The sequence below is a fragment of the Lontra canadensis genome, unplaced genomic scaffold, assembly GCF_010015895.1.
Source record: "Lontra canadensis isolate GAN:19392208 unplaced genomic scaffold, GSC_riverotter_1.0 scaffold3, whole genome shotgun sequence".
In the NCBI taxonomy this organism is placed as follows: domain Eukaryota; kingdom Metazoa; phylum Chordata; class Mammalia; order Carnivora; family Mustelidae; genus Lontra; species Lontra canadensis.
Window position 1 is genome coordinate 51672460 of NW_022630997.1, and position 22767 is coordinate 51695226.

At 41.7% G+C, this 22767-nt stretch overlaps 1 protein-coding gene, 1 long non-coding RNA gene and 1 pseudogene across 2 annotated transcripts in view; 1 reads left to right on the top strand and 2 right to left on the bottom strand.

The window, feature by feature from the left end:
* Positions 1-1269: 1269 nt before the first annotated feature.
* ADO (2-aminoethanethiol dioxygenase) lies at positions 1270-2820 on the bottom strand. Its single transcript, XM_032842244.1, has one exon. It carries the CDS (start codon positions 2349-2351, stop codon positions 1539-1541), a length of 813 nt encoding a protein of 270 aa, XP_032698135.1. The 5' UTR covers positions 2352-2820; the 3' UTR covers positions 1270-1538.
* A 153-nt stretch (positions 2821-2973) lies between these two features.
* LOC116857814 overlaps positions 2974-22767 on the top strand; it is a 70103-nt gene continuing 50309 nt past the window's right edge. Inside the window, exon 1 of the long non-coding RNA XR_004380809.1 lies at positions 2974-3368. This is a non-coding gene — a long non-coding RNA (uncharacterized LOC116857814). The remainder of the gene's footprint in view (positions 3369-22767) is intronic.
* LOC116858556 lies at positions 10978-11150 on the bottom strand (annotated as a pseudogene).

A 22767-nucleotide genomic window follows, 5' to 3' on the forward strand; every position in this document is an offset into this window, starting at 1 on the left:
GACCTTAGAACTGGATTGCCATTTGGGCAAGTCAATCAAGAGGGCTTAGACAACAGCTGGGCAGATTTTAACGTGTTTATTTCTACAGTTTGTTTTTATTAAAAGTGTTGTGAAAAAGGAATCCTATAAATAGTAAAAAGAGGGAAACAATGGTGCTCCATAGCCTGAAGCAAATAGTGTAAATACATTTGTAAACAAGGTAAAGTTGCTGAGCTTCCTAAAAGGACAAAAATAAAACTAGTTACAGATAGCACAATTATTTAAGAGGTTAGGAAGTACTTTGTCCCAAGTTTTGGTGCTCTAAAATGGCCAGCAGTATAGGTAATTCTCTATTCTGTAGCCTTGATCATCTGTGCCTTCTCTCTTCCTATAGAAAACTACACTGGATGAAGCAAACACTGGCTCTCTACTGTTCTGAGGGGTTTTGAGAACACTGCCACCAAAACAATACAGCTGGAACCACCAGCCTTCTGGAACACTAGAGCTCCTGAGAGAATCTCAAACAGTCATCAACATCTTTCTCTATTTTTGCAGGAAAATACTGGAAGTAAATAGGGGCATGGACTTCAACAGCTGGCTAGGAGTGTTTTACATTCGGTTGTTTGGAAGCATGCTGATTTAGTTCCTTTGAATCTTCTCCTTAGAAAACATGGAATTACCCTAACTTCTTAAAGCACACAAAGACCAAAAAAAAAAAAAAAAAAAAAGTCATTTGAGGATAATATAATTTTTGCATTAAAGGTCAATCTGCAACAAGCAATCTGTTCAACTCACAGATCTGGAGACTCATGGGGGAAGAGAAGCTGTAAGTGACCATTTGTCACTGAGATATGCAGGTGCTGAATTTCTTAGTAGATGCTGCCAGAGTAAACCAGATGTGGCTACTGGGCAAGAGGAGGAAAGAAATTAAATCTTGTCCTCTACATGCATAGTTATGTTATTGGGGTGATGCCCCAACTCTGGAAAAAAGATCTATTCCACAACGAATGAATTAGGCAGGATAGCTCATCTTAAGTAGTAGCTCATCTTTTTAAGCCTAGTTTTTACCAATGACTTGAACTAAAAACAATTCAAACCACTGGGTCATGCAGTCAATAAGTTAAAACTATAACAATAAGTAAAAGGGCATAGGACATAAGTGGAAAACAAACCCTATTTACCCTGGTAAAGGGGGTGGGGGCATTTAGTGTATTTTGTATAGGATAAGGAACAGAGAAAAGAATATTTTCATTATGGCTTTAGGACGGAAGCGCTTCAGATAGTCCCCCTTTCCCCCAAATCAAAACCCCGGTGGCAGTGACAGAGCCAGGAAACAACCTAGTCTACCCGCCTTCCCCACCCCCTAACCCGGCCCCGTGGCTGCACCCCAGACGTCAGCGCTTCCCACGGCTCCGGAGGAAGCGGCTACAGCCTATTCCAGTAGATCCAACGCCCAGGCCTGGGGGTACGGAGAGAGCCCTTATGGTGGGTCGCGGGCAGCGAGGCCCAGATGTGAACAGGGCATGTCTTCGGCCCACAGCAGCCGGGCGCGAGCGGCTTCAAGGGAAGACTTTGGGACCTGGATAGGGCTCCCCCTCGCACCAGAAGTCATCGGCTTGCGGGGTCTCCAGGAGCCACACCTCTCGGGGCAGGTCACAGGCCGAGCCGGAGGCCTCCTTGTCCCTGACGGGCTCCAGCACCCGGTAATAATGGCAGTCCCGGCCATCGTCGGGGTCATAGGGCGGGGCCAGAATGTCCAGGAAGGCGGCGGGTCCGTCCACAGCGTCGATCTGGTGCAGGTTGTCCTGGTGCGGAGTGAGGACACAGGGGCCGCTGGCCTCGGTGTACTCGGCCCGCGAGCGCAGCACGCCTGGCCGCACGGCGTCCCGCTCCCGGGCCTGCAGCGGCGGTTCGAACTGCTGCTCCGGCGGCGGGGCCCGCGGCTGTTGCCCGCAGCCCGCCTCCAGTTTGTCCATGCAGCTGATGCGAACGGTGCCATAGAGCACTTTGAGCATGCCATGCATGCCCGGGTGGTCGTGCAATGGGATGGACGTGCCGCTCTTGAGCAGGAACACGCCGAGACTGAAGCCGTCGGTTTCGTAGATGTGCATGTAGGTGACCGGCGGCAGGTTGGGCGGTAATGGCTGCAGCGTGGCCTTACGCGGGGCGATATTCAGGTCCTCGGCGCGGACTTGGGTCAGCAGGTTCTTCAGCTTGCTCAGGTTCTCCGGAAAGCTCTGCGGCATCTGGGCCTCGGGGCCCGGTGCTGCGCCGAGGTCGGAAGCGCTGCGGCCGCCCCCGCTGCCCCGGAAGGTGAGGCACGCCTGGCGGGCGATCCGTTGGATCAGGGAGGCCATGTTTTCTCGGGGCATGCTCGGCTGTTCCTCCGCGTTCCGAGGCCGGCCCCCGCCGCCCCCTGCTTTCCTCCGCCCTTTGCGGTCTCCGGCGGCCGCCAGGGCTGCCCGCAGCCCGGGGCGAAGCTAGAGGCCCCGCAAGTACCGGTCTTTCGGGCGCGCGGCACCCCTCAGCAGCCTCACGCCCGCAACGGTCCGGCACAACCGCCCCGCGCCTCCGGCGAGCGCGCACGCGCACGACCCACACGCTGCACTCACGCCCAAGGAGCAGGTACCAGCCGCGCGGACCGTGGAAAGCTTTGCATTACGCCCAACGTTCCATTCAAGTGGCCCACACCTACGACGGTGGCCCGGCGCTCTGTCCGTTTTACAGAGCATGCTGGGACTTGTAGTCCGATATTACGGAGGAGCTCTGAGTTTCCTTTGTCAGCTGGAAAAAGAAGGATTGAATTTGTTTCTTATGAAGCTCCCTTATTCGCGGTTCCAAGGTGTTTGCTTGTTAGAAAAAAGTGAATTGGGGCACAAGAGAAATAGCCGGTTGACTACAACTCCCGGCAGCCCCAGTATACTGGCGTGACGCACTTCCGGCAGCTGGCCTGTGGCGTGGTGGGGTCTTGGCTACTGCGTGGAACAGGGCAAGAGGGTCGTTAACCTTCTGGCGCCGCTGGTCCTGTTCCGCCCAGCAGGGTCGCTTTTCTCCGGCCCTACCCTTGGGAAGGAGGCTGTTGAGTTAACTTTATGTTTTCCTGGCCACCTAGGCAGCCCTATCTGCCACGTAGATTACTGGACGGCACTTTCGTAATTTTCCAAGTTTCTTGGGAGATGAGAGGGTCGAGGCCATCCCTCGTGATCACGATTCCTCAGCACAGCCGTCCCCAGCTGTTGTTTGCATCAGGGTGTGATGACGCTGCTCTTCCGGTTACAGAGCACGATAGTTTTGCTGGGATTCTAGAGGCCATTTGCTGTGGCCAAGGACTGTATACTAAGGGTTATCAAACCTTGGTTTGCCCAAGAAGCACCAGGTTAGGAGGGGAGGTAGGGAGGGGCTTTTAAAAAAATACAGATTATGGTCTGGAAATTGATTCACTAGGTGATTTTGAAGCAACGTATGAGAAACGGTGGTGTGCGAGAAACGGGCAAGCTCTTGACCTTCACCTAACCCTGAGTTTAAAGTATCTTTGGACTTCCAAAGTGGAATATGGGCTTCTTGTTCATTTTGTAATTGGAGTGGTTCTATAAATCCTCTCCAGCTGAAAAAGGCATGACTTTTTAATGGGCCCTGTAATGTATCTAATGGGCGCTTAGTATATGCAAGGCATTCTATACCTAATGAATATTATACTATTTGATCCTCATAGCAATTCTTTTAAGAGGTGGGCACTATTATTTCCAGATTACAGGTGAGGGAATAAGTTGCACAAGGATAGTAAGGAATGAGCAGAGCCCAAGCAGTGAAGAAAAAAAAATACAGTTAAAAAAGAAAAACACCAAGAAACAGCAGTTTGAATTGGTGTTAAAAGCACTAAGTGTAGAGTCAGGATGTTGTCTTTCCAGCCTACTGTGCTATTTATAGGTTGTATGTCTTTAGGCAGATCTTACCCTTTTAGGTCCTCAGTTTATTCACTTGTGAAATGCTGGGGTTAGGGTAACAGTCCTTCTGAACCCAAGTTACTCATCAGAAATCCCTGGGAAACTTTACAAAAATAAAGATTTGGAGGTCATAATCCAGAGATTCTGATTCAGAAGAACCAGTGTGAAGCCTATAATTTTTTTCCTAAGGTGCTACCCAAGTGATTCTTAATTATCAGCCCAGTTTGAGAATCACTGCTGGATCTGTAAATAGTGAATCCGTTCTTAATATTTGGTGATTTTGATTAAGACGGTGATTGTTTTAGAAGGGACTCTTGATTATGTATTTGTTCTTCAGAGTTGCCATGCCACTGTTAAGGTGTTTATACTGTCAAAGTTCACCATGTAATGCAATATTTCACCATGCAATATTTTCCTAAAGTGAGGACTAGTTAAATTAAGAGGAAGAATCCCCTGTCTTTATTTACAAATCTGCGTTTTTATTTATTGGTTTTATTTATTGGTTTTCTTCTATTATTATTGGTTTTCTTCTATTTCTTCTATTAAGGTATAATTAGTGGGACATGTAGACTGTGTAGAACACAGACTTAAGTAACATATAGATATATTTCATTTTTTAATCTGTCACTTCTTAATAGTTACCTGTACTTATTTAACGGAAATGGGATAATAAGATACATGTGTTAAAAAACTGTTAATAGCATATGGAACATAGTAGATGTCCAATAATAGTAGCTATTATGATAGTTTTTAAATGGCTAAAAGCCATTTAGAAATTAGTAAACACCAATGAATTTAAATAATGCTCAGCAAATATTGAAATAGAATTTGACTTGAGAATGAGCTTCAAGGTAGAGATTAAAAAAAAAAGGTCATTTTTATTGGTTAAACCTTCTATCTGGTGATACAGTCCTTCAGGTCCTTGCTATTATTGTTTGGCCAAAGAACTGAAAGTTTTCAAAGACTGTTTGAATCTGAATCACCTGGGGGCATTTGTTGAAAGTGCAGATTCCTAGATCATGTCTACACCTACTGAATCGGAATCTTCTGCACATTAAAGGTTTTAAGAACAACTGAGTGTCCATAGGGCATGTGGTCCTTTTTTTTTAGGTCACAGACAGGCTACCTCCATAATTCCTTTTGATGCTGTCCTTAGAGCTGCACTAAGGGATGAGATCAATCCTGGGGGCTTTTGCCCTTCAGGAGCACCTGACTTGCCCTTCTGCACCACTGCCAATAGCATTAGCTGAGTAGGTTTCTATCACCATTAATGTCCTTTTGATGGTCCTTAGTCTGTTTTGCTTTGTGTTGCAGTAAGCAGAATGAAGATCAAAAGAAATTCAGAAAAGGGAACAGAGAAGTAATAGTAAACACATGCTAGAAATACAAGGCAGACACAAAATTTGGGAAAAGTTTGGGATAGATGGAATTAACCATTTGAAATCTGTCATTCTATAAATAGTATCTGCTGAGCACCAGGCATCGTTCTAAGTTTTGGGGAATTCATTGAGGAATGTCTGCTCTCCCAAGGAATTTACCTGCATGTGTGTGCATGTGTGTGTGTTTGTGTGTGTGTATTTTGGGATGGAGGTTGTTAGATGGTATAAATCAGTGAGCAACGTAATTTCAGATAGACATATGTTTATAAAGGCAAAACAGGATGATAGGATGGTGTGATATTTGTGTGTGCATATGGTGTGTTACTTTAAATTGGATAGTAGAGGTGACCAGAAGATAACATTAGAACTGCTCCTGAATATTCAAGAGTCAATTACAGAAAGATCTGGGATCAGAGCATTCCAAACCTTAAGGTTGTTAAACAGGATATCATATACTGTGACTTTGATGCAGTGAGGAGGAGCTTGGTATCACTGGGGACAAGAATGAAGGCCTGTGGGGTTACACAGGTCACATAGTGACTTTCAGAGTTCCTGGAGGGAGATGAATTTGGGGAGGTAGGCAAGGACCATATTTTATAGGCTTTATGTACCATTTTTATAGGGGATTATGGGTAGCTGAGGGCCACGGTGGGGAGGTGGATTTTATTACAAGTACAGCGAGAAGCTTTTGGAGAACTTTGGGAAGGAGGATGACCTATTTCTTTCACATTTCTCAGAGATTGGTGGGAGAAGAGTGTAACAGCAAAGAATCCCTGATTAAAGGCAGTACTCCAGGGGAAAGATGGGAGAACTAGTGTAAAGATTAGGAATCTATTTTGTAGGTGGATTTGACAGGGCCTGCTGATGAACTATTGCTTCGACAATTTATTACTTAAAATGTGTTCTCTCCACATTTTCTTTTTTATGAATTGACAGCAATGTAGTGATAGGTGACTACAAAACTTGAATTGCACCTCTTGCCCATATCTAATTATTAAATTTAGAATGGGCTTAGCACACAGAAACATGAGTAAAGTTGAATTTTTTTTTTAGTTGCTTAATTAACCAGGAACTAAGAAGAACTGGAAGAGCCCCCAAACACAGACACAGACAGACAGACACACATACACACCCCTCCATAACCCAGTCCCCCTTAACTTCATCTCAGTTCTCTGATTTCTTCATTCTTGGGGAATAGGCTTACATTTTGTCTTTTTCCTTTTTCCCTTGGCCCTCCTCTTTATGAGGACTTATTTTTCTTAATTCATGAGATGGATTACCTTCTGACTTTTTCTCAAATCCTTCAGAATTCATTTTGTCCATCTCTTCTGATCACAGTGGGGCCCCCTGTCAAAAGAGTACAAAAATGTTAACATTCTCAAGTACTCTTGTGGTTGTTTGTTTTGGAGGTGGGCAGGAAGCTTTCTTTTTTCCCAGCAGCTCTTGCCACCTTACTCCTATATCTGTCTTTTATGTTACTATAGAACATCCTAACTAAATTGCTAAAGGATTTTTCCTACTTTCCGACTAACTTACTTATACTTAGTTATGTTTGAAATATTTGGGGTTTGTATTTGGGGCTTTCCTTTCAGCTCTTAGAAAATGTTAGCATATTTCTCATCTGTTACCATGAGTAAATGTCAAGTTGTAAGAAATACTTTAGAAGGCAGAAGAGCTGATTCTAGGCATGGCTTTCACTCTAACCCGTTGTGTGCTCTTGAGCAAATCATTTGATTTCACTAGATCCTAATTTCTTAGTGGTTCAGGGATAGATGATCTCTGAGATTACTTCCAGCATCTCTTTAGCTCCATGTGGATGATAGAGACAGTTAAAAGGACAATTCAGACAAAACCATGTATTTTCTTTCATCTCACTTATCTAAATTATTTTTAAGTCTCCCATCTCTTAGCTCTGTCCATCTTACATCTCCACTACCATCTTTTTTTTTTTTTTAATGTTAAGATTGTATCTATTTTTGTGAGAAATAGTGAGCACACAAGCTGGAGGGGGGAAGGGCAGAGGGAGAAGCAGATTCCCGCTGAACAAGGGGCCCAATGTGGGACAAGGAGCCGAATATGGGACTTGATCCGAGGACCTTGAGATCATGACTTGAGCCAAAGGCAGATGCTTAACTGACTGAGCCACCCAGGCACCCTCCATTGCCATCTTAAAAGTAACTCTGTTCCACTCTACTCTGATTTAGATTTGTGTGTTTATCTGAAATAGAATCACTTGGGTGTATGGGCAGTTAAATATGCTATGCTCAGGAATTTTTAGTGTTCAGGTTAGACTTCAGGTGTGCACATTGCACCAACACACGGTGGAGGTTGTGGAGTGTGATGTAATCAGTAGCACATTGTTTTCAAGCTGTGTGATTTCTGTAGACCAGTGCACGTGGCATTGAGATGGAAAATGACTTAAAACTGGTTCATTTTTTTTCTCTTCCTTGCCAGTGTCTTGTTTGAGGTGATGGGAGGCAAGGGAGAAAGAAATAAAAAATTAGATTCATGCAGAGGAAGTTTGGGGGGGGGGAATGTGTGGCTTTTGCAATGAAGGAGAATGAATGAAGAGAAGCTTTTGCCATGCTCAGTCTGAAGTACTGCCAAAGTCCAGGTATGACTATTTTTGGAGGTGGGTTAAGCTAATACACCCCTACCACTTTCATGTTAGAGAGGTTTTCCTCCTCCTCTTTAAGTAGTACAATTATTATGAGAACCAAAATAGTTCTGAACTGTAAATTAAATCTGAACACCTTTTACCTCTCTTAATTAACTTTCCCCCCAATTTCATGCTTCTTGTTTTTCTTTCCCTTTTTTCCCCCTCTAAGAAGACATCAGCTGTCTCCACCTCCTCCGCTTCCCCATCTGTCCTTTTCCTCTTGGCTGAAAGAGAGATTTTTACTTTATATTTATTTTAATTAATGGATTTGAATCACAAGTGGAGAAACAGTTGATGTTCATCTTCAAGAGGCAGTAAAAAGGAAAATCATCTTCTCTAACTTGGCAGAAAAGACCTGTATGTTCATTGCTGCCTGCCGGCCTGAAAAATGACTGCGAAAGGGGAAGGTTCCAGAGTCCTGTGTCCCTGCAGGGAGCAGAAGCCACATCCCAGGATCAAGGGAGGTGAAGATGGGAAAAACTCTTTAGACTGAGATTGTACTTTCTTTTTTCATATTTTTAGAGAAATAGTGAGAGTGGGCACATGCGAATGGGGTGGGGTCATGGGGTCTCAATGCCAACTTTAGAAAGAGAGAGAATCTTTTTTTTTTTTTTTAAAGATTTTATTTATTTATTTGACAGAAAGAGAGAGAGAGACAGTGCATAAGCAGGGGGAGCAGCAGAGGGAGAGGGAGAAGCAGATTCCCTGCTGAGTAGGGAACCTGACTTGGGGCTTGATCGTAGGACCCTGAGGTTATGACTTGAGCTGAAGGCAGACACTTAACTGACTGAGCCACCCAGGGGCAGGAGAGAGGATCTTAAGAAAGATCCATTCCCAGCATGGAGCCTGCTGTGGGGCTTGATTTCATGACCCTGAGATCATGACCTCAGCCGAAATCAAGAGTCAGTTGCTTAACTGACTGAGCCACCCAGGTGCTCCAAGATTGTATTTTCTCGGGAGATGTCTTTCTCAAAGGATACTTAGTCAATGTTGCTTGATGGTTTATGATCCCACAAATTGGGGATCAAGTTCCCTAAGAACAAAATACATTCATGGGGCATATTTGACTGACTTGACAGTAGTACATGTTTCCTTGGGAGAGTGAAAGACTATAAAGCCTTCTTTTGAAAAACCAATCATCAAACACCAAAATCCTTGTCCAAGTAGATGCTCTATTGTAACATTTTTGAGAAAGCATGAAAGATGATAGTCTAGTTTGAAAGTGGTGGGGCGCCTGGGTGGCTCAGTGGGTTAAAGCCTCTGCCTTCGGCTCAGGTCATGATCCCAGAGTCCTGGGATCGAGCCCCGCATGGGGCTCTCTGCTCAGCAGGGAGCCTGCTTCCTCCTCTCTCTCTCTGCCTGCCTCCCTGCCTACTTGTGGTCTCTGTCTGTCAAATAAATAAATAAAATCTTAAAAAAAAAAGAAAGTGGATCAGCAGGCATCAGGACGAAAGAAGAGCTGAGAGGATACCAATTCTGACCTCTGGTTCTGACAACTCATTGTGTGACTTTGGGTAAGTCATTTCACTTCTTGGAACTTCTGTTCCCTTATTGGTAAAATGAAGTAAGAATATAATATAAAAGTGAAGAATTTATTTCAGATGGTTTACCACTTCCAGCTTTTTAGAAAAATCTATGAATTTTAAAAATTGTAATTACATGACAATAAGTAATATAATTTCCAACTGTGAAATACTGCAGAGCATCACAAAAGACACTTTTTTAAATGTATTTTTAAAAGCAACATGTGAAAAGAACACTCAGTAACATGCATACAATGATATTTGATTTCTCTTTTGTATCTGTGTTGTCTCTACCTAAAGCAGATTATATTGACATTTCTTGAATACAAATCATTGAATAAAGTGAGCAAGAGTTTTATTTAAAATAATGTTTACCATAATTATTAAGTTTCCACAGTACATTTTAAAGAAAACTTTTAAAAAAATTCTAAACATAAATTATCATGCACCAAGAGTGCCACCACGTATTGCTGTTGGGAAAAGCAAAACATGACTTGAGTTAACTACACATTTCATCCAGACCTGCTGAGGTAATTGACAACCAACATCATAGCAGGAGAAATTCCTCTAAGGCAGCAGAACTTTAGTTTAATTAGATAATTAGCCCTGGTCAGCCTGTAATGAATGCACAGGCAATTAACAATGAATTTGAGCTGCTAAAACCTATTTTTCCTCCTTTGTGTTCCTTTACTTTCATTACCAACTCTAACTACCGAACAATTTATATCTTCACTCTAACAATCAACTTTATTATCATCCGACTCTTTGCAAGCGATAAAGCAATGAGACCTGACTGTTGGTTGCACAACATTAAGTGATTATGTTAAGTAATGCCATTTATTTGCCTAGCCATCCTACTGCTATATTATGTCAGACGAATAGGGTTTTTAAAAGCAGTGCATACTCCTTGACTTCGATGATTGCTTTATTTGTCAAATCCAAGCAACTGGTAAGATATGTACTTCAATCTTGAGTTCTTTCTCTGTGGCCTTTAGTAGACATGAATAAAAGGAAAGGAAACAGTTCTGTAAATCTACCTAAATCTACCTAAGACAAGACCCTCAAAAAGAAAAAAAAGCTTTTTTTTTTTTTTGGTGGCTTGAAGATTCTCACATTTGGAAGCTCTTGCAAGTGCTTAAGGTGTATTTCAGTAAGTGGCAGTCTTCACCTGGCCATCTTTTCCTGTTTGGGGACAGTTTGCAGTCTCATGGATGACAGAAGGAACCATTATGTTTTTTCCTTACATCCCTCTACTGCAAGTCTTCTTCATCCATCTGACATTTCTTGAGGGAAATGGCAGAGAGAAAAGAAGAAGAGGGGAGTGAGAAAGTTAAGAGAGAGAGCCTTCAGATACGGAAGAGTAGAAGTTACCAAAGTGTGCAGGTCCTAAGAATGAATGGTACTAAAGTGTTAAGTGTCAGGAAGACATTTGGGATGCTCTGGTTCTGGGCCCATAAACGGAAACATTCATTGTATTTCAATTAGAAATGGGTTCTGAAATATGAACATTAAAAATTTCTACAGGAAGATTATACATCTACAAAGACATATCCTTTGCCATATCAGAAACCACTTTGATTCTATTAGAATTTATGGAATCCTTAATTAGCAATAATCGCGCCTCGGATAAACCTCATTGGCTACGATACTGCCACTGCGCAAAGCTTATGGAATCTTTAATATACAGAGTGTTCTTATAAAAATTGCTATTCTACTTACTAATAATCTAACAAGATTTGGTGAATTTAACCTAATGTTAAAAAATTAGTTAGCCAGTTAATAGCAGCTTAGTAACTATTTGAAGAAATATATTGCTTACTTTTAAGCAGAATTAAAAACGTGTAAACAGAAATCTTCTTGTGATTGGAATATGAACATTGGCTTATAATTTCTTATCTTGAGACTTCCCATCTGGCTGGTCTTGGAAATAATTTTTTCCTTTCTTTCTCCAGCAATAACTAGCAATTAGAGTCTCAGAAATGCCAATTTTAATCAAAACTCTTATTTCCAAAATAGAAAAACTTACATGAACTATATAAAGCCTCTTCGTTTTATTCAATCGGCTGTTTTGAAAAAGTAATTTAAATAATTCAGAGCCAGAATTATGATGTTCCAGAAATGTTAAGAAAATAGTGTGAATCTTTCCAAATTATGGTCATTTGTATTCGTACCATGGGCTCAGTAATTTCACTGGCATTAGTGTTTACATTCTCCAGATAGCCACTGCATAGCAGTCAGCTTTTAGAAAGCAAGTTTTCTCAACTTTAGCACTATTGACATTTTGGATTGGCTAATTCTTTGTTGTGGGGCTGTCTTGTGCATTGTAGGGTGCTTAACAACATCCCTGGCCTCTACCCACAGGATGACAGTAGCATCACCTGTCCCCTACTCTACCCCGAGATAACCATTAACATCTCCAGATGTTGACCAAAGTCCCCAGGCTGGGGGCCAAAACCACTCCCGGTTGGTAATCAGTAATATAGAATAAGACCATGGCAATTTCTTCCTCTAAAAGCATGTAAGCTTCAACAAAATGAAGTGTGTTGAATTTGGATTTCTACTTTTTTTTTAAAGATTTTATTTATTTGACAGAGAGATCACAAGTAGGATTTCTAGATCATCTTTAGTAACTGAAGTCTTCATAGAAAATGAATGAGAGCCTTGCTGACGTCCAATCTGGAATGATTTTGAGGGGCACTGAAAGAAGGCTCCTGCTCCCATATTGCACTTGACTTTTCCAAATGGTCTGCTTTAGTATTGGAACTTTATACTCCTATTTGTTCCTTCTGTTAAAAATGTAAATATTCCCAGGAGGATCGTCTTTTGCATTAAAATTGGAACATTAGTGTTTTAGCTAAAAATACCATGTATTAACATGTATCTACCTGCCTTTTTTCCTTATGAAAAGGTCCTTCTGGAAGAGGACACTGAATAAAATATTCTTGAGAATTGAGATCTGGTGGGTGAATGGGAATCAAGCACCACGTCTGGGAAAAGAAAGGATGGTAGGGAGGTGGGAAGTATCCTAGAAATATCCTTTAGACCTCATTTTTAATGGGTCAGCCTGAGTTTCTCTTGCCATGTATCAGTGTTTGCTTTTTCTGCTACTGCCTGTATCTTTAAATCCCCCCTCTCCCCGCCTTTTTTTTTTTAAGATTTTATTTATTTATTTATTTATTTATTTATTTATTTATTTATTTATTTGACAGAGAGAGAGAGAGAGAGCACAGCCACAAGTGGGGGATGAGGGGGTGAACAGCAGGCAAATGGAGAGAGAGAAGCAGACTCCCTGCTGAGCAAGGACCCTGGGATCCTGGCCTGAGCCAAAGACAGATACTTAACCAACTGAGTCACCAAGGCGCCCCCAGCCCCTTTCCTTCCTCCCACCTTTTTTAAAGCAGCCAAGACTAGAAGAATGTACTTTCTTTGCCACTTAGTGTTGGGTATCCCAAGGTAATTTTGAAAAGTTATGGGTAGATGAAATCTAAAAGTCTAGAGAGGATTGACTAGATTACCTGACCTCTAAACATACCCTCCTGCTGATGGAGGAGATCTGAGCCCTGTCAAGCCTGCTTTTCCTCCATTGCTGTCTAACACACCAGTGACTGGTAGTTTCAGTCCTGGAAGGTGGCTGCCTGGCCCTTCCAGCACCACTCAGCGGGCACTTTAAGGATGGCCAGTGGGTACACTTTACAACCTCTCATAAGTAGACGTTCAGGCTGATGCTCAATTTAAACAAACCCACTTTCTGATGATTAAAATAATGCTCTACTAAAAGGAGTTTCTAAATCATAGGAGAGACATGGACTCTGTCTGAAGGCCAGCGCACTGAAACTGATTCCAGGGTATTTTCCTACCTGCCTTAGTAGCTCCTCGCACTGAGCTTCCATGTAGCTGCAGGATTTCAGTTATTTGTGGTGGATGTTTGGCTGGCTGGCTTTTCTTACGGAATTACTGCATCATGGCATTTGGACCATGACCAAACTTTTAAGTATAGGTTCTGTTTATTTTGGTTTTTCCCATCCAATGTCACTTGCCTCTTCATTTCCTGATCTCTTTCTAAAGTGAGGAGGCTAAAATACATCACAGATCACAGCTGGATTTGGACAACATGCATCTCCTTGGCAGGGACTTGCACTGAGCCTGATTTATTTATGTAAATACTTTGCTGCTCACTAGGTAAGATTATGGATTCCTTGGCTGGTTTCTCATCTTCTACTTTCTAGTGGTTAATCCAACATGTTTTCAAAAGTCCAACTAAACATAAAAGTAATATAAAATATTCTTGTTTGTTTGTTTCACAAGTTTTTACTTTCAGACTGTATAGCTTAATATTCTGCATGGACCTCACCATTTTTTAAGATTCCTTATCTTAAATTGGACTAAATGGTTCCTCTTTTTAAGTTTTGACTGACACATATTATATAAGCAGTTGTCTTAATATTATACCTGACAAGTTTCACACTTGTCCCTTTTGACGGTTTTTCCAGTCTCACATTATGTTTTTACCTTTCTTCACTCAGCTCAGGTTTTCTGACAAGGTTTCACATAGAGGTAGTGTTTTATTATTGATAATAGTAACAAGTACCTCAGTACTGCTGGCCATATGATTGTTCACCTTTGAATAATTTGCTTTAGGCTATTTATTCTTAAAATATAAGGATCTATGAAAATGATCCCAGTACTGTTTTCACATACTGAGTTTCCTTGTTCCCCTTAAGGTTTGGTTTGCTTGTTTTTTGTAGTTAACAGACTTTAACTATGGTGTTTCCAACTCTAATAGATATGCGTGATTTCATAGAGTGGTAATTACAGACAAGATGAAACACTGAGTAAAAGTTTGAATTGTTCTGAAGGAATAAAATTCTTACTGGATTTTAGGAAATCTAGGAAAAAGTCCTTACTGACTCTGAATTTATGTTATCTTAAATTACTACTTATTCTTTATTGTGAGCGATCCTGGCCCTATTCATTCAGACAGACGTTTATAAACTACTACCAACAGACAAAGGTGAATAGAAATCCAGGGACTGAATAGGAAAACTTTTTTTTTTTTTAAGATTTTAGTTATTTATTTGACACAGAGAGAGAGGGGTCACAAATAGGCAGAGGCAGGAGAGGGAGAGGGGGAAGCAGGCTTCCTGCTGGGCAGAGAGCCCGATGTGGGGCTCGATCTTAGGACCCTGAGACCATTACCCAAGCCGAAGGCAGAGGCTTAACCCACTGAATCACCCAGGCACCCCTGAATGTGAAAACTTTTGACCCAAACTAAGTAAACCCATCTTGACTGTGTCCAGGAATCATGCCATACAATTCTCCTTAGATTATATTTCTCTAAACACACGCAGTTTAGAGAAACATGCCACAGAAATGATCTGGTGGTGTCAGCAAACAATCATGAAACACCATAGACCAGAACAAGTGGTCTGTTACTTTCTTGAAACTCTACAGATTTTGCAGCAATTCCCTAAATTATGAAAGTACTTTAATAATGTGTTGACCAAAGAAACTTCCTATAAACATTTCACAAGACAATTAGACTGAAATATATTTAAGATTTTGAACCTACACAATTTAGTTCCTTGAAAAACTTCTGCCTCAGGCTATGTATCCTACTGGGGTTGATGAATATAGTCACCTAACCCATAAGAGGTCAAGTAGTAGAAGCTCCAGAGGTCAGCCAGAGGGTGGGACTCCAAAATGGTGCCACATGGACCATTTCCTCACTGAGAGGGGCAGGGAGAGGTGGGGAAATTTAGGTATCAGATTGTACATTTCTTGAGACTACATCTAATTAACATATTCTTAGCAGAATTCAGAATGATACCGTGACTATCTTAACACACCTTAGTGACCGTGGGACTTGTTCTTTTTGCACGCTTTCAAGCAAAGCATATTCTGGAATACACTCCTAGAAGGAATGGTCATTGGGAATTTTCTGGGGAAGTGAGGGCAGAGGTGCTGCTTTAATGTGTTCTTTGCCCAAGTGATAGAGGAATGGATTCTGAATTGTTTTCCTCTTTAGTCTTTCTATTAGAAAAGGGGGGTGGGGATAAACAGTTTTATTTTCAGTTTGGGAACATGAGGTATGAAGCGCTAAGACGGACTGTCAAAGAAATAAGCCAATCTGAGAACCTCTGATTAATGATGGTACTGTCACCTATCATCCTCTTCCTTCTCTGGTGTGGGGTGCACCTCGGGCAGCATGTCTGACCCTGGCTGCAAACACTGACACTGACCAAGACGAGAGCACTCTCACTCCATGTGTGTTACTGCCAGGGAACAGCTTTACCGGAAGTTGGAGAAAGGGTCCCAGGAGGAGACTGCCTCTGCCTCACATCTTCAGCTAGTCCTTTGGGTCCCAGAGGGAAGCCGGGCACTCTCCTGGGTCCTTGTACTGATTCACCATGTGGTCTAGGAAGGCTGCTCAAATGGCCAGCAGCAGACTCTGGGAGAACTGAGCCCAGGCGTGACAACTTTGATTTCCCAAGAGACTTTATCTAATTAGTCCTTATACTACATTTGTAAGAGAGGGGAAGTGCCAGAAAGTATCACTGTGGAAATGAGCACATTGATAATGTTAATCACGGTGGAGACCTTGGAAACTCAGGTTTCAGTTCCTGCACCTCATCAGAGCTGAGTGTGGTTTGGGAGAGAGCACCCTAGCATGCATTTGGGACTGGAAGGCAGCTTGGGGTATACCTTAGCCTAACAGTTCTCCTTCCGTGTCCTGCGGATGAACTCTGTTGTGCTATACCCGTGGTCTGTTCTCCCATTCACCTTCCTCCTGCCTCAGTAACCTCACACCCACTCACCCACACACCCAGATGTGCTCGCTGTCGCTCCCTCTTAGCTCAACATGTGGCACATTTCTTCTAGAAACCCACTTCTCATTTTGGTTTTGGTGCCACCATTCTGTCCTGACCTTGAGTCTTTATTCCTCCTAGATCCCCTTGGTGCTTCCTATCCTCTCCTTGGCCCTTAAATGGTGCTGTTCGGTTCGGAGGGCCTTCCTTGCTCTCTCCTGGGGAATGTCAGTCTTCCTTACCTCTTCTTCCTTAGCCTCAAGTGTTTAATCCTTAGTCTTCTCCGGTCTTGTTTCAGTGTTCCCCAAACTCCATTTCTTATGCAGGGGCCCCCTGGTTTTCAGGAATGAATCCTGTGAGGATATAATTTGCTAGGTCATTCTGCCAGCTTTTATTAAATAACCAATTTGTGGGAGAGAGTACTGTACTCAACTCTGTGGGGAAATAGGATGTATAAGTCCATCCTGGTGGGGAGATTATACTCTACCTCAAGGTAAGACATACAGGGGCTACAATGAGAAGAGCAGCAGGTTATGGGGACTTGTATAGCATCTGTGACATGTTAGTAAAGACCGGTAGGGGCTCACAAGATAAATGCAAGTCAACCCCAGGCAAGATGTATTAGAAAAAGCTTTTCTAAGGATGTGCAGCTTGATCCAGATCTCCACAAAAGAATGGGGACCAACTTGACGGAAAGGAGAGAGCAGAGGACTCCAGAAAACTTGGAGCAGATGCTCAGCCCATGTTCTCCCATTTGACTGTGGAAGAGTCACACGTTTTCCTGTGTGGTCTTGTGAGCATGGTGTATCCCACTGAGGCATCAAGTCTGGCTGGCTTAATGGAATTCTCTCCCAACATTCTGGTAATCCTGCCCGAACTGTCCCACAAGAGCATCTCCTCTTTCCTGGCTTCTCCCCCAATACAGTCAGCGGTGTATGTTCTCTCCCACACAAGCTTTTGTTCTCTTGTTCGGGTAAGCCCACAGCTATGCACTGTAGCTGACAGCCAGGGACAGGCAGCAAATCCCTATTTGTCACGTTTTATTTTTAAATGTACAGAATGGACTTTCAGTAATGGTGCCGTTTTCCTGCTCTAAAGCTAAAACAAAGAGAATTTTCTGCCTAAATGAACAGAATTAGTGAAAACGAATTTTCCATTTAGCCTTAGTCTCACTGTACATCTCAGTCCCTCATGAAGAATGTAGGAAGCCTGGTGGATGCAAGTATTTTTACTTTGGCCGTTTAGCATCTGGCTCCTAATTATTTAATTCACAAAGTACACTTCATACCGCAGTGTTTATTTTGTCTGCAAAGACAGATCTTGAGATTTCTTATTGGTTGTGGAATTTTCAGCTTAGCAGGTGACTGTTTTAGCATGTTAGAATCACATTGGTATACAAGAAATACTGTTGGGTGAGGGGGATAATGGATTTATATGGCACCTGACTTCTAGTGCTTCCAGATGTAGGATTTGGGAATCTGCTTAGATTTCTCAGAAGGCGTGGAGAAGGGGGGATGGGTGGGATAAAACAGAAATCATTTTATACAATGTAGGTGGTGAAGAAGATGCTCAGAGTGCAAAGTAAAGCTCTTGGTAGACTTTTAAAAGTGACTCATTTTACTTGTACCAAGTTGCTTTGAAATAAAAAGATGGTCCTTGGGTATAGCAGCTCCCCAGGCATTAGAAGAAAGGTGAGGTAATGATGTATCGGTCAGGAAAGTAAGTCATAATTTTGTTTTACAATCGTGATTCATAGTCTGGTAGTTCTGTCCTCTAATAATAGCATGTACTTAGAAATTTTGTTCTTTAAATTATTTAGATAATCTCAATGACAACAGGCTTTCCCATTTATATGCTTCATTTACCAGGTATTACTGAGGAATGAAATTCTCCTCACAAGAACATTTGTTAGAAAATTCATTGAAAACAAGGAAATCCACCGTGGATTTGGTCATTCATTCATTCAGCAAATGTGTATTAACGCCCACTCCATGTGTTAGGAACCCTTCTATGGGTGAGTGATAAGATGTGGCAGGACAGGCGAGATTCTGGTTTACACAGAACTTCTAGAAGGGGAAAGTAGACGAAACAAAGGAACAAGATAATTTCAAAACACCCTGAGTGCTGGGTTAAAGCTAACATAGTGACTGTGACTGGATGACTGCCTGAGTCTGGAAACTGAGAAAACGACTTTTGTAGTGTATCCTGAAGGTAATTTTTTATTAACAATTCATACCTCCTATCCTTTAGACCCTCTTTTCCTGGTGGTGGTCTTTTTTGATCATCTCAGTGGGTCATCCTTAGGGAACTCCTCCATCCCTTCTTACTCAGTGTATGGATCCATTCATTTCTTCTAGGCTGGATTTTAAACTTCAGCACTGAGGTATGGGTCTAGATGTTTGGAGTTAACATTTCCCACCTCCTATCTTCTCCAGCTTCTCATGCCAGTTTCTTTAGCCAGGAAATTTTCTTTACTAGTTCTTAGACAAAGTGACTGACTTCTGGTTCTTTGTCCCATCTGGGTTAATAGTTGAGATGACTAGACCCATATAGGCTGCACTGTTTCATTACACCATGCCCTTGGACTCTAAGTAGATAGGGTCTTGAGTACATGTAGATTCTGCCCCGGATTTTTCTTCTCCTCTGGTTTGTTTGTTGAAAAAAGTTTTAAAGGACCTGGTGACTTGAGGTGTGTCAGATTGAAATCCATGGAAAGTGAGCAAATTTATTCCCAAAATCACTTGGCCTTTTTTTAAGTGAAATGTTACTGGATGAAAGCTCTTCAAAAGTTTGTCCAAGACTTTTGATATTTAGGTAGTGCCTGCAACTAAGATTTCTTCAATATTTTGAAAGGCAAGCAAAGGTTTTCTGCTCTGTTCAGATGCTACCATATAATGTAGTTGTAATGCTAATAGCCCTGGACCTGACTCTTCTGCTGGTGCTGCCAGAATATCGGACAGTTGGGAGGAGAACCTATCGATCAAGGGGGTGTGTGTGTATGAGTCAATGAAGATAAATGAACTTTTACTGTGAAAATAGTACCTAGTCACTATTTCGTAACTGAAAATCCCCATCTCTTTCACACCCACCAGTCAAGCTTCTCTTCTATTTAATATTTAAAATAAAATAGTTCAACTCTCCAGGGGCCTCGGGACTTCCCCGGTGCCACAGGGTGTGATGTGTCTTTTCACACCTCTAGGCTGGGGAAACCCCACACTGGGCAAAGGGCCAGTTTTAGAACGAGCAGCTCATTAAGGAGATTCAGAATCTAAGGAGCCACAGAGAGACGTTAGAGGAAAGAGACAAATACAGGGAAACTGTACCTCAAGCTGGCACTCTGACCAAGTTAACTGTTTCTTGCTGTCTTAGAAAGAGGCATGGGGATCGGTGAATGAGGCAGTGTGGATATTGGGAAAAGATACTGTTCTGCATGTGTAAATGGGAATATCATGGGCGACAATCTTTGGGAGAAGATAAGGCCATTTATTTTAAATGACTCAAAGAGATGGTATATGAGCTGAGAGAAAATCATTCTCAAAACTTCCTGGTCACACCACTTAGGAACAAAAGTCAGCTCTAGTTATGGACGGGGTCCTTGGAAAACGTCTGGTTTATCCTCCAACTCCAGGTGCAGGATCATCTTTCAGGGATGCCTGACCGATGGTCCCCCGACTTCCATCTGGCCCTTGTGGGCTGGGAGTGCCCATTGAATATGGGTGAGAGAGCCATCCCTTGGCTGGACAGTGCTCTTGGTAAGAAAGTTCTTCATGTCAAGATGAAACTGTCTTCCTCTAATCTTCAGCCAGAGTTCTTCCTTTAACATACAACATGTCTTCTCTCCTTTTTCTCATGATTCATTCCAAATATTTGAAGACAACCATTTTATAACTTCTAAGTTTTCATGTCAGATGGTTCAACTCTTTTCATGTTTACAGCTCTCATTGTTCTAGTCATCCTTTTCTAGACTCATTTAGTTTATGGAGGTCCTTCACAAAACCCAGAGCTGGGAACTGAACAGAATCCTCTGGATAGGGTCACCTTAGGTTGAGAACTGTTTGCCTTTTTATGGCACAGGGTGTGGTTTGTCTTGGTAAATGCACCATGTCAGTTTGAGAAAAATGTTGTTTTGCTGTTGTAGGGTAAAGTAGTCTATAGATGTCTATTACACTGATTGATGGTGTTGTTCAGTTCGACTCTGTCCTTAACTGATTTTCTGTCCACTGGATCTGTCCATTCCTCATAGAGGGATGTTGAAGTCTTTAACTTCAATAGTGGGTTCGTCTGTTTCTCCTTGCAGTTCTATCAGTTTTTTCTTCATGTAGTTTGATGCTGCATTGTTAGGCACCTACATGTTAAAGATTGTTGTCTTCTTGGACAGCTGACCACTTTGTCGTATGTAATGCTCTTCTTTTTTTTTTTTTTAAAGATTTTATTTATTTGACAGAGAGAGATCACAAGTAGGCAGAGAGGCAAGCAGAGAGAGAGAGAGGAGGAAGCAGGCTCCCCGCCGAGCAGAGAGCCCGATGTGGGACTCGATCCCAGAACCCCGAGATCACGACCTGAGTGGAAGGCAGAGGCTTAACCCACTGAGCCACCCAGGCAGACCGTAATGCTTTATCCCTGTTTAATTTCCTTGCTTTGAAGTCTGCTCTGTCTGAAATTAACATAGCTACTTCTGCTTTCTTTTGATTAGTGTTAGCATGGTATATTTTTCTCTATCCCTTTACTTTCAGTCTATATAGTTTCAATCTTTATAGTTAAGGTGGGTCTCTTGTAGACAACATATAGTTGGATCTTACTTTTAAGCCATTCTGACAGTCTCTCTTTTAATTGGTACATTTAGGCCATTGATGTTCAAACTGATTATCGATGTCATTGGAATAATATCTACCATATTTGTTACTGTTTTCTATTTGTTTCCCTTATTCTTTGTTCTTATTTTTGTCTTCTACTATTTTTCTGCTTTTTGTGGTTAAAATTGAGCATTTTCTAGAACTCCATTTTATGTCCTTTCTTAGCATATCATTTATCTTCTTCTTTTTTTTTTTTTTTTTGGTAATTGCCCTAGAGATTACAATATGCATATACAGCCCCCAAGCCCACTTTCAAATGTTGCTATACCACCGCACAGGTAGTGTGAGTACCTTGTAATAGTGAAAATTCCCAATTTCTCCCTCTCAATTTTTAAAAAAAAAATTTTACTTATTTATTTATTTGAGAGTGAGCCAGCCAGGAGTGCCTGGGGTAGAGCTAGGGGGAGGGACAGAGAGAGGGAGCCCTCTCAGGAGCCCAATGCAGGGCTTAATCTTAGGACCCTGAGATTGTGACCTGATCTGGCAGACATTTAGTGACTGAACCACCCAGGTGCCCCTCTTCTCATTCTTTATATCATGAGGTCATACACAAGTACACATAATTGAGTATATTATTGCTAATAATAACACTTATTAATATATTATTATTTTGAACAAACTTATCTGTTAGACCAATGAAGAATTAAAAAATAAAAGTTCTTATATTACCTTCATATTTCTTTTTTGATGCTCTTCCTGTCTTTATGCAGATCTGAGTGTCTGACCTATATATTTTCCTTCTCTCTAAAGAATTTCATTTAATATTTCTTGCAAGGCAGGACTTACAGCAACAAATTTCCTACATTTTTGTTTGTCCAAGAAGGTTTTTATTTTTCCTTCACTCTTAAGAGATAATTTCACAGGGTATGAGATTCAAAGTTGGTTGTATTGTTCTCTCAACACTTTAAATATGTCACTCCATTCTCTTGTTGCTTGCATGGTTTCTGAGAAGTTGGGTATAATTCTTATCTTTTTTCGTCTATAGGTAAGGTGCTTTTCCCCTCTGGCTTCTTTCAGAACTTTTTCTTTATCTTTGATTTTCTGTAGTTTTAAAATGATATTTTTTCTTTTTTTTTTTCTATTTTTTCTTTTTCTTTTTCCTTTCCTTTTTTTTTTTTCCTGTTTGAAATTAATCCTGCTTCCTGTTCTTTGAGCTTCCTAGATCTGTGGTTTTGTGTGCGACACTAGTTTGGGGGCAGTTCTGTCATTATTGTTTCAAATATTTCTTCTGTTTTTTTCTTCCCTTTCTGGTATTCCCATCACACATTTATTACACCTGTTTAGTTGTCTCATAGTCCTTGGTAATTCTGTTCTTCCATCCCTCCCTGCCCCCACTCCTAGTTTTGGTGGTTTCTGTTAAGTTATCCATCCTCAAGCTTAACGATTCTTTCCTCAGCCATGACCAGTCCACTAATAAGCCCATTAAAGGCATTCTTCCCTTCTGTTTGCAGTGTTTTTGCTCTAAAGCATTTCTTTTTGGTTCTTAGGATTTCCATCTTTCTGCTTACATTGCCCATCTGTTCTTGCATGTTGTCTACTTTATCCATTATAGCCCTTAGCATATTCATCATGGTTGTTTTAAATTCCTGATCTGATAATTCCAGCATCCCTGCATGTCTGGTAC

What these genes read in the sequence shown, in the direction of transcription:
- ADO (XM_032842244.1), bottom strand. Translation starts at nt 2,351, where the DNA reads ATGCCCCGAGAAAACATGGCCTCCCTGATCCAACGGATCGCCCGCCAG.